Consider the following 12713-nt stretch of genomic DNA (forward strand, 5'->3'; position numbering starts at 1 on the left):
AATCCTGAGGTTCCTCTAAACACATGTCTTGCTCGCAAGAGAAATTAGGAGCTGCAGTATCAGTGCTCATATCATTGATATCTAGGGACCTGTGGAGGTATGAAAGAATATACAAATAATGAATGAATCTAAGAATGATTGTTTATGTGCTATGAATAAAAGAATAAGAATTGCCAAAATTTAAAGGAATATTGGTTGATAAAAATGATACAATACTCGTTTAAATTGATAAAAGTTATGTTTTATTTAAATAATAATAGATGAACATAAGCTTATTTTCACAAACGTAATCTTACTACCCCTAGGCCTAGAGTAATAGACATGTTTCGAGAATTACTCTGAAAAATTCCTAAAGACTACAGGAAGGTCCTCCGCAGTCAAATTGTTCAGAGAGCTCCCCGGTTCGTAAGGGCGAATGCCCTCGAGGCTTCCTTGCTCTAATCCCTCATTGTGTACAGCATTAATTTGATGACTTTCTTCTACCAGTAATCCTCCTGACTTAAAGGATTTGGATATAGGTGGGAATGTCATCGATTCCCACTCCACTTCTCCTCCGTTCAAACGCGCCTTCTTCTCACTTGGCGCCTCTCAATTTCTTGCCTCTTGTGCTTATGGCCTGGCTTGAAGCCCAAACCAAAGCGATCCTTCTTCTCAATTAGTTTTGGGATTTGAATCCCTCCTTGAAACCGTCTTCCTAATCCTTTTCCTGGCAATGCTCCCTTCCCCATCATCATTTGCAGGGCCATCCTTGTGGCTCTAGACATTTTGGGTACCGACACCTCACTTCCTTCTAAAATGAAGGTTGCATTGATGATTTCTAAAGAGCGGAAAAAAACACTCAATAGCCTCTTCATTTGCCTCGACGTAAGGGGCCTTGCTAGTGACTGCTGCTATAATGTCTTCCACCGCATTAATGGTTAGTAACCGTCCATCTGTCACTAACTTCAATTTTTGGTGCAATGAGGAGGGCACCGCTCCTGCCGAGTGTATCCATGGTCTCCCCAATAAACAATTATAGGAGGACTTGATATCCATTACCAAGAAATCAACTTCATATGTATTTGGCCCAATTTCCAAAGCGATGTCGATTCGTCTCATCACTTTCCTTTCAGTTCCATCAAAAGCTCTTACCACGTTGTGACATGTTTTCATATGCGAACTATCAATGGGTAATCTGTTCAATGTGGATAATGGAAGGACGTTCAAAGCAGACCCATTATCAATGAGTACACTTGGCAGCGTGTATCCTTTGCATCGAGTAATGATGTGCAAGGCTTTGGTTGACCCTATGCCCCCAGGTGGAATTTCATCATCATTGAAGTAAATGAAATTCTCAACACTAATGTTATTTACCAACCGGTCTAACTTGTTAACGGATATGTCGTGGGTGACATATGTTTCGTTAAGCACCTTCAATAATGCATCCCGATGTACCTCAAAACTCAGAAGTAGGGCTAATACTGATATACGCGCTGGCTGCTTACGCAACTACTCGACCACACTATACCCGCTATGCTTAAGGAACTTTAGGAACCCCTTAGCCTCCTCCTCCTTCATTGGCTCATTGATGAGTACTTCGGCCTCTTTCTCCTTCTCAACATCGACACCTTTTGTCTTTGTAGGTTCCACTCCGACGCCTCTTATATTATAATGATTCCCACTCCGCGTATGGAAACCTTCATTTTGCACGCCCCTAAACCCACTGGCTATACTCTCCCCTTCAGGTACTGTTACACTGCAATCATAACTCCATAGCACCCTCTTGCCATCCTTGTAAAGGAAAGGATTGGGTTTATGGATGACAACCCTGGGCCCGGTTTGCACCCCTACTTCATTATTCCCTGGTAAGGAAATAATAATTCTTGGCTGGTTGGTTCCTTGTCGCTCATTTTCCAGCACAGATATTTGTCTTTTGTAAGAACTACGCTAAAAAATCTGTAGCTCTTTGCTAAACATAAGGCCTTGCACCATGGCCTTGAACTCCTCACAAATTTGGATCATATGACCCTCCTCTCCATGGAATTCACAATAATTCTCTATTCCTCTTCTACCTTTTCCAAAGGTCAACATGCCTCTCTTCACCATCTCCCCCCATATTACCTTTATGGGTGTCTTCACCTCAGCAATATCTTCCTTGATTTTTTCTTCCCTTGTTTCATCGATGGCATTCACTCCTTGATTTCCATGATCTGGTAACAGATTTTTAGTATTAAGGGTACTGTCGAATTTCACAACCCCTATCTTGATAAGCCTCTCCACGACCTTCTTGAATCCGGTGCAATTTTCAATCGAATGCCCCGGTATTCCCTCGTGATATTCGCATTTAGCATTTGCATCATACCATTTGGGGTACGGTGGCTGTAGCGGTTTCAAGTGAAATGGAGCAATGGCATGTGCATTGTATAAGCTTTCATAAAGCTCACGATACGTCACAGGGATAGGCGTGAATTGCATCCTCTCTGAATTCTGTCTTGTACCCGACTCCTGTCTTCGAGTACTTTGTTGCTTGACCGCAGCTGCTTTGGGTTGACCAACTGTGATTGCCCTCGAGTTGAGGCTATTCATATTATTCACCTCGTTGTCCTTTCTCCTTGGGGCCGATCTTTTAGCCGCTTCCCCCTCAATTTTACCGCCCCTTACAGCATTTTCAATCATTTCTCCTGCCATAACTATATCCACGAATCTTTTCGTTGTGCTTCCAATCATGTGAGTGATGAACGGCTCCTTCAAAGTGTTAATAAATAACATGGTGGTCTCCTTTTCTAACAGTGGTGGTTGTACTTGCATTGCCACCTCCCTCCGTCGTTGTGCGCATTGCCTAAAACTTTCATTAGGCTTTTTCTCCATGTTTTGAGGCGTGATCTTGTCTGGAGACATATCAGTCACATGGTTGTACTGTTGCATGAAGGCTTATGCAAGATCTCTCCATGAACTGATTCTTGCACGGCTCAACTAATTGTACCACCTAGCCGCTGCTCCTATTAAGCTATATTAAAAACAATGGATCAATAGTTGATCATTGTTCACATATCCAGTCATTCTTCTACAAAACATTGTTATGTGTGCCTCTGGGCAAGTAGTCCCGTTGTACTTTTCAAACTCCGGCATCTTGAATTTGTGAGGAAGTACCAAGTCTGGGACCAAACTTAAGTCTTTGGCATAAATCCCATGATGATAGCCATCACCTTTCAAAACCCTAAACTTCTCCTCCAACCACTTACAACGATCCTCCAACTGTTTTGAGGATTCGATTGCCATCCTTTTCTTCTCCATAAGATCCAGATCAGGAGTGATAGGGTTGATTAGGCTATCGCCTAAATTATTTCCTGACCTAGATGGGAAATTTAAAGGATTCCAGTATCAACCGGCCCATGTTGAGGTCTCACAGTGACAGATGGCCTTCTAGGAGGTGCTTCGGTTTGCAGTGGCACATGAGGCGGAGTAAAACCCGGAGGAGGACCCTTATTATCCTCTTTAGTGATTGCCATGGGAGCTTTTCCTTTATCAGTGGCCCTTAACAACTGGGCCATTTCAGCCATCATATTCCTCTGAGCCTCTAGCATTTGCTCCCTCATGTCATTCTGTATTTTGGCCAACTGTTCTTGCAATTGGTCTTGCATATCCTTTTGCAATTGTTCGAACTTTTGATCCATATTCTTAGTTTTAGTGCAAGTGCCGTAAAGATGTGTGATTTCCAGATTTTTTTTTCTACCTCTCTGGAAGTAAACTTTAACTAATTAGGGTCTTTTTATAACTTTGAATGCATATGATATGATGTAATGCATGAATGCAAAAAGGCATCGATCTTGATTCAATCTCATTTAGAAAACTTTATTTAGAAAAAGAATATCTTTACATATAAATGGATTACACATACGCCTTTGCCCTAATGCCCAAAGTTCTAACTTTTTCTAACAAAAGGGCTAACTCTCGACCTTTATTAGACGCTGACTCATACATCGTACTCAAAGCATCAGCTCGTACTGCTAAGTCTCGAACATATTCAGCAACCTCTCAAATCTGGGCTAAGGCTTCACCAATGACGTGGTCCCTTTCTCCGACCTGTCCTCTAGACTGCTGAAGTTCTCCCTTTAGATAATCTTCTCTCGCCTCGAGCTGCTCAATCCGAAGTTCACCATCATGCAATGCCACTTCCAAATCTTCAACTTTACTTCTTAGCTCTTTTAACTCGATCGTAGGATCATGGTTTTGATGCCAGCGAAGGGATCTTCCAAGCTCAGTTACCTTGGTCTTCAACCCTTTATTCTCTTCCTTTAATGCCAAATTCTGTGACCGCATCTCTTGAAACTTCCTCTCCCAATACTCGGCTCTAGCTTTTTCTTCTTGGGCCTCTTTCTGCAACTGATCTGAAGACCCTCCTACTCTGGCTCTCTTCAAAGATACTTGTGCCTTTTTGTAATGCTCCTTTAGATCATCTCGATCTTCCTCAATCTTCCTCTTTTCTTTCCTCTCTTTCTCGACTTCCATCTTTTGAACATCGACGTCTAAGCTCAAGTACATCTTTTCTTCTTCAAGCTTTGCTATCCTCTTTTTGAGCTCCAAGTTCTTTCTCTCGAACTCTTGCTTCATAATTTCTAACTCCGAAGGCATCACCTGCAAATATTCCTCTATCGGTCGAGCTCCTTCCATGCTTGGCTTAGGAATGTTATCATTAATCCTTCTACCTCTCCATTCAACATACTCTAGAGTCGTAGCAGGGCTAATAGCTACTCCTTTTAATCGACAAGTCTTATTCCAAGCACTAGAGATCTCACTGACTTTCCTCTTGTAGTCAGCTCCTCTATACACGAACTCACTTTGAGACAGCCAATGAGTTGCTGGTACGAACTGCCTCAATCCAAGCTGCCTCAACACAAGCAAAGGGGCATAACCAATGGCACCCCAAATTCCCAACAGAGGAACCCAATCAAAATTGCCGCATCGGTAAAGAATCTCACCAGAAATCATCCACGGAGCCCTCCACTCAACATCTTTTGACTGAAGGTTCTGAAGTAGTGCTATCCAGTTCTCTTCTGGTACATCCACTTTCCTAGATGAGGCTACTATATCTTTCAACGATGAGTAATCCTCGAAGAAGACCTGACAAACCATTTTTTCTATCAATCGGAAGTGACTATAGAACCAAGCTAAAAGTACCTAAGCACAACCAACAAACCTACCTGCACTGGCCCTCCTACATGCATTCAAAGATCTGAATGTCTCTGCCGAGGTTATAGGAACAGAAGTGACCTGTTTACTAAGTCGATGGAAGAGATCCGTGGTCGCCTCGTCTACATATCCCAAGGCCCTGGGAAAAACCATCAATCCGTATAAGCTTAAGGCAAAAATGTCTACCCTCTTCACCTCGTCTGGATGCGTCTGGATCAGTTCTTTCAGAGCCCCCCATAGAATGCATTTACTCTCACCCTTTTCCTTGATTCTAGCCATGATCTACTGCTCACTCATCCCCATAATGGTCATCAGCTTCTTACCAAAGGCTAGGACACAAGCAGCTCGAGAAAAAATCCTATCACACTGAAATCTAGGACACCGAAGTAAGGCGGTGTACTCCTCCACTGTAAGCACTAAATCCACCTCCCCAAAGGTAAAAAAACTATATGGAGGGCTCCAAAACTGAGCGAGAGCTCAAAACAAGTTCTCATCAATCTGAATATCAAGTAAGTGAGGTAAATCTCCGTAATTACCGTAGAATGACTATTTAGTCTTATTGCCCCACTGATCCCAAATCTCCTTAAGCTCTTGCAGATTATTCTGTGTGACACTGATGCGAGTGTTGTAACACCTAGGTGTCGTCTCCCGCATTGGGGACATTCAGGTTTCTCTTGACGATTATTGCCCACACTAGCTACCGAAGTAGCTCGGGAGTCCGTCGATGGTCGTGCTCTGATGGAAATTCCCGCAGTCGTCCTCGACTTATTAGTGTCCTCCCTGAACTTCTTTACAGCTGAGAACGGAGCTTTACCCGTCGATCTTTTACGATAGTCTCTAGCTTCAAATTCAGCCTTCTTCTTCTCCTTTCCAAGTTCTTCCGCCTTGCAGGCTCGTTCGACTAGTGTTACGAATTCTTTTATCTCCAAAATACCCACTAGTAGCTTTAAATCTTCATTCAATCCTTCTTCGAATCTTTTGCACATAGCAACCTCATCAGCTACACACTCCCGGGCATAACTACTGAGTCTTACGAATTCATGTTCGTATTCAGATACTGTCATACGGCCTTGCTTGAGTTCCAAGAATTCCTTACGCTTTTGATCAATGAACCGTTGACTAATATATTTCTTTCGAAATTCTGTCTGAAAGAAGTCCCAAGTTACTCGTTCGTTTGGGACTATGGAAATCAGGGTCCTCCACCAATAGTAGGCTGAGTCCCGCAACAAGGATATAGCACACTTTAGACATTCATCAGGCGTGCATGACAGTTCATCAAACACCCGAATGGTGTTATCAAGCCAGAACTCGGCCTTTTCAGCATCATCAGTAACTATGGCCCTGAACTCCTCGGCCCCGCGCTTCCTAATCAAGTCTACAGGTGGCTTACTCAGCCTCACAGGATCAGTGACTGATGGCATTACGGGCTCTTGGGGTGGATTATTCAAATTCGGGAATTGTTGGACGGCCGGATTGGTTCGGGCATATTGCGCGACCCACTCATTCATCATGGTAAAGAAGGCTTGTTTAGCCCCCTCACCTTGATTATTCGCAGATGACTGAGGTTCAACAGGCGGTGTCCCTTGTGCAGGAGCAGCCGCTACACTTTCAATGTCATCCGCCAAGGTTCTCTCTACACCGGGATCCATTTACTAATCAAAACATAAATTTTAACCGTCAGAAGTCATCACACATTTAAACATTAACATTCGGCATGTATAGCTAGACTCATACGTGCTATGGTAGTCCTAGAACCGACTAAACCATAGCTCTGATACCAATTAAATTGTAACACCCCGAACCCGAGACCGTCGTCGGAGTCGAACACGAGGTGTTAACAGACTTCAAACCACTTATTTGACATTTCCCAGACAAGCTGCCAATCTGCGTACTAGTCTCTTTAAAAATCATATCTTGAGTTCTAAAACTCGAAATCCAGTTCCGTAAATTTTCCCTGAAACTAGACTCATATACCTATATGGTAGAATTTTTTTAGAATTTTTGGTTGGGCCAATTAGTACAGTTTATTAGTCAAAGTCTCCCATGTTACAGGGATTGACTACACTGACCTTTGCGCATTACCACTTGGATATCTCCCTGCACAGAGCTTCAATACCGATGGCGTTTGTTTCTATAGAAACTAGACTCAGAGAGGAATCTGTACATATATGGCATGACTCCTAAATATCTCTGGTTAATTTATAATGAATTTCCAAAGTCGGAACAGGGAATCCAGAAACCGTTCTGGCCCTGTCTCACGAGAACCTGAATATCTCTAAACATACTGTCAATATGATCATTTCGTTACTTCTATATGAAAATAGACTCATCAAGATTCGATTACATAATTTATTCATTAATTAATTCCACTCCTACTATTTTTAGTGATTTTTCAATCTCACGTCACTGCTGCTGCCAGCATCTGTTACGAAAGCAACTATGCCTATTTCGTGATTTCTCCTTGATCTAACTAGTAGTTCATCATACATATCACCAATTATGATCATGACTAGCCATGCCAAAGGCTAATCATTGTCAAACATCTCCCTACTTCACTATTGCCATATCATGAATTTTAACACCAAAAATAATCAACCATGACATATGGCATAAAAAAAAAGGTCGAATTATCAAGACTTACGACCTAACGTTATAAAACCAAACCCAACCGAACATTTATGCCATTTTCGCATGGCTAAAAGTTTACATACCAAAGTTCAAACACAACATAATAGCCTATACATGCCGAAATGTTCTCCTAAGCCGACTAAGAAGAAAGTACCAAAACTTGCTAGCCGGTGTGATGACTCCAATGACGGCCCGATAACGCAAAAAGAGACGAGTCCAAGAAACCTAAAATAGGTGACAAGGAAACACCGAGTGAGTATATAACTCAGTAAGTCATAAGCAATGCACTACCATCCATTAATAACATTATCACAAGAGGAAGCAAAATGGAACGAGGCTAGTTACTCCACCCATACCGAACCATACCATAGTTTCTCAAACCTATCGGTTCAATCTCATACCAAGTCATGCATTCACATTCCATATACTAATCAATAGGATATTTGAGGCATTTTCATACATCATTTTGTTTTCGTTACAATCATACAACTAAACGACCTTTCACCTATTCCACGAGAAATCTTATGTACGTGACCTCAATTATAATTGTCACATAGGTTCAAACTTACCAAGCTCAACTTCAAATATAAACATAGCGCCTAGTAGTCACGAACTCAAGGTACTTACCCGATCCGCTGTCCGTGATCAACTCAATAATGTCGCACACTTAGTGCCCATATGATTCAAAAATATATATTAAGTCCGCACACTCAGTGCTATATAATCAACTCGCACACTTAGTGCTATATAATCAAACTCGCACACTTAGTGCTGAACAATTTAAACCCGCACACTTAGTGCCAATCTCATGATCATAAATGTTTATACCGCACACTTAGTGCCGAGATCAACAACTCAATACATCTCACCTCTTTTCTTTTCATTCAACACTTTCATCACCACATGCATACATGTATATAAATTTATCATTCCATTCGGCATAATTACATAGACATTATGTCTATTTAGATCAATACAAAATATATGCTTGATGACTTACTTTGTGTTGGGTAGGACGGTTCCAACTCGGCTACTCGATGATCTTTTCTTTGCCTTTGCTTGATTCTCCTCCTTTAACTCCTTGAGCTTAATCAATAAATCAACTAGTTTAACCATCTTGCTAAACATTCATAATTCAATTACACATGCATATGTATGTTTGTATATTCGGCAACCATCCTCACTAATTACCCATTTAGTCGATTATACACATAATTAAAGGTAACATCATGAATGGGCATACTTATGTATATATACATATATATGTATATATATATACTTCGGAATGGGCACCACAATTAGATTTAACACCACCTTCATACTCAATTAGATGGCCGAATGCATGTATATATGCACAATGTCAACTATAACATCATTTAAACACCTAATTTCATCTCATGAACACTCGACCCATTTTTACCCCATATGGCCGAATGTGTAAGATTACATTCAACACCACCGATGTACTTAGTTAGGTGGCCAAATATACCAAGTTAGACTTGACATTATACGTCACAAGAACTCTAATTTAATTTGTCAATTGCTTGGCCAAGAACTCACAAGTGCCTTATCTACAACCTATTCGGCCTTACTACTTAAACTTAGCCTTTCATACACTTATCTCTATTGTTTTAGAAGGCCGAATCCTTATGTGTTCCAACATCTAGCTTACTCAATTCAACACATCAAAACGACATTTAGGCCGATTTTACTAGCACACAAGCCTTTGACCGAATGTCCTTGACCTCTAGTCACCTAAATTTTTATTCTTTAAAACTCATCCAACTCATATTTTTCATTGACAACCTCCTTAACTTCAATTTATTCACATCTTTAATCATGCTACATTCGACCATTATTTAACAATAATTCATGTATCCTTTTTATTAAACACTCAAAATCAACCATCTTCATACCTCATCACCAAAGACATCAAAATACCAACCAAGAATGTAACATTCATGGCCGAATATCATCTCCATCAATTAACAAAATTTGAACCATGGCTAGGTAGATTTCAAACTTACAACTTAAAATATACATGAATCTCAAAGAATAATATCAGACATACCTCAATCTAGTTACATGCATGGCCAAACTTCTTAGAAACTTTTCCCCTAGGCACCGAATATTCAAGAGCTTCTTAATCAACTTGAAGATGACCAAATGCCTTAACCTCACTTTCTTCTTTTTCTTTCTTTAGGTACGGCAATTGTGATAAGGAAAAGGACGAACACTCCTTCTTCCTCCCTTATTTTATTCATCCTTTTTTTCTTTTTAATTCCCTTCTTTTATTTATTCTAATTTACTTACCAATATTAAATAATAAACAACATAAACTTGGAGGAATGGAACCATGCTTGGCCGGCCACTTATCAAGAATTGGGCACTTTGGCATGCAAACCCAAACTTTCGTATTTTAATACTATTTGGTCCTTACTTATTTACCTATCATAATTTTCTAAGTCTCTCAACTAGATCCTTTCAAGCAAAATTCACATTCCTAATACAAAATTAAAACATCAAATTTTTATACAAGTACTATCACACATATAAGATATGCAAATAAAATTTTAACTAAATTTTATGACTCGGTTTTGTGGTCCCGAAACCACTTCCCGACTAGGGTCAATTTTGGGCTGTCACAACTCTCCCCCACTCAAGAAATTTTCGTCCCCGAAAATCTTACCGGTAAATAGGTTTAGGTATCGTTCTTTCATCGAGCTCTCGGTTTCCCAAGTAGCTTCCTCGATCCCGTGTTTGAGCCATAACAGCTTTACTAACGGAACCCTTTTGTTTCGCAACCCCTTCACTTCACGAGCTAGGATACGCATCGGCTCTTCTTCATAACTCATATCGGCTTGAATTTCAACCTCCAACGGACTAATTATGTGCGAAGGATCAGATCTATAGCGTCGAAGCATCGAAACATGAAAGACGTCGTGAATCTTTTCAAGTTCAGGGGGTAAAATCAATCGATACGCAACTGGACCGACTCGTTCGGATATTTCGTATGGCCCAATGAATCTCGGACTCAACTTGCCCTTTCGGCCAAATCTGAGTACCTTTTTCCAAGGTGAAACTTTAAGAAACACTTTATCTCCCACCTGATATTCAATGTCTTTTCGTTTCAAATCCGCATACGATTTCTGACGATCCGTGGCTGCCTTTTGACTTTCACGGATTACCCTTACTTTCTGTTCGGCATCTTTAATCAAATCGACTCCGAAAATTTTACTTTCACCGAGCTCGGTCCAAAACAATGGTGTACGGCATTTACGACCGTACAAAGCGTCGTAAGGTGCCATCTTAATACTTGATTGAAAACTATTGTTGTAAGCGAATTCAATCAAAGGTAAATACCGTTCCCATGAACCACTAAACTCGAGGATGCAACATCTCAACATATCCTCAAGTATCTGAATTATCCGCTCGGATTGACCATCGGTTTGTGGATGAAAAGTGGTGCTAAAATGCAGCTTGGTACCCAAAGCTTCTTGCAATTTCTTCCAAAATCGTGAGGTGAATCTCGGATCTCTATCCGACACGATAGAAATAGGTACTCCATGTAATCTCACAATCTGAGAAACATACAATTCGGCTAGTTTATCCAATGAAAAATCCGTACGCACAGGGATAAAGTGAGCCGGCTTAGTCAGTCTATCAACAACAACCCAAATCGCATCCTTCTTACTTGCTGATAATGGCAGTCCGGACACAAAGTCCATTGTGACTCGATCTGATTTCCACTCGGGTATCATGATCGGCTGAAGTAATCCTGAAGGCACTTGATGTTCCGCTTTCACTTGTTGACATATTAAACATCTCGAAACAAAGTCGGAGATGTCCCGTTTCATACCATGCCACCAAAACCGACGTTTCAAATCGTTGTACATTTTCGTACTCCCCGGGTGAATTGACATTCGGCTACAATGAGCTTCGTTCAGAATCATCGAAATGAGTTCTGAATTTCTTGGAACACACAACCGACTTCTGAACCTCAAACAATCGTCATCATCAATTTGAAATTCGGATTCCATATTCGGAATACATTCAGCCCGTTTTGCAACCAATTCATCGTCGACTTTCTAAGCTTCACGAATTTGATGAATCAATGATGGTTTGGCCTTTAATTCAGCTACTAACACATTGTCGGGTAGAACAGACAAGTGCACATTCATCGCTCGTAAAGCAAACAGCGATTTCCGGCTTAAGGCGTCCGCAACCACATTAGCCTTTCCCGGGTGGTAATCAATGACAAGCTCGTAATCTTTCAACAACTCAAGCCAACGTCTTTGTCGCAGATTTAAGTCTCTTTGAGTCATCAAATATTTGAGACTTTTGTGATCCGAAAATACATGGCACTTTTCGCCAAACAAATAATGTCTCCATATTTTCAAAGCAAATACGATGGCGGCTAGTTCGAGATCATGGGTTGGATAATTTCTCTCGTGTGGCTTCAATTGTCTCGACGCATAGGCCACAACTCGACCTTCTTGCATCAATACGCAACCCAACCCGAGTAGGGATGCGTCACTATAAATGACAAACTCTTTGCCTGATTCGGGCTGCACTAAAATTGGAGCTTCAGTCAAATGAGTTTTCAGTTGATCGAAGCTTTTCTGACATTTCTCCGTCCATTCGAACTTAGCATCCTTTTGAAGTAGTTTCGTCATTGGTGTGGCTATCATCGAGAAACCTTTTACAAATCATCGGTAATAACCGGCGAGCCCCAGGAAGCTCCGAACTTCGGTAATATTTCTTGGAGGCTTCCAGTTAAGTATGGCTGAAATTTTGCTCGGGTCAACTCGAATACCCGATGCGGATACCACATGACCCAAGAAGCTAACCTCTCTTAACCAGAACTCACACTTACTGAACTTAGCATATAACTTCTTATCCTGCAAAATTTGCAA

General features: G+C 41.0%; 1 protein-coding gene across 1 annotated transcript; it reads right to left on the reverse strand.

Moving 5' to 3' along the window:
• Positions 1-557: 557 nt before the first annotated feature.
• Positions 558-3539, reverse strand: LOC107921858 (uncharacterized). Its single transcript, XM_016851695.1, has 5 exons — positions 3387-3539; positions 1969-2895; positions 1498-1926; positions 1201-1410; positions 558-890 (listed from the first exon to the last, which is right to left on the reverse strand). The coding sequence occupies exons 1-5, from the start codon at positions 3537-3539 to the stop codon at positions 558-560; spliced, it is 2052 nt and encodes a 683-aa protein (XP_016707184.1).
• Positions 3540-12713: the final 9174 nt, after the last annotated feature.

Source organism: Gossypium hirsutum, chromosome A12 (assembly GCF_007990345.1).
Source record: "Gossypium hirsutum isolate 1008001.06 chromosome A12, Gossypium_hirsutum_v2.1, whole genome shotgun sequence".
Lineage (NCBI taxonomy): Eukaryota > Viridiplantae > Streptophyta > Magnoliopsida > Malvales > Malvaceae > Gossypium > Gossypium hirsutum.

Coding starts and splice junctions, on each gene's coding strand:
- LOC107921858 (XM_016851695.1), bottom strand. CDS start 3,539: ATGGCTGAAATGGCCCAGTTGTTAAGGGCCACTGATAAAGGAAAAGCT. Junction 1,927..1,968: donor GTGAGGAGTTCAAGGCCATG/GTGCAAGGCCTT, acceptor CAGATTTTTTAG/CGTAGTTCTTACAAAAGACA. Junction 891..1,200: donor ATAATGGGTCTGCTTTGAAC/GTCCTTCCATTA, acceptor AAGACATTATAG/CAGCAGTCACTAGCAAGGCC.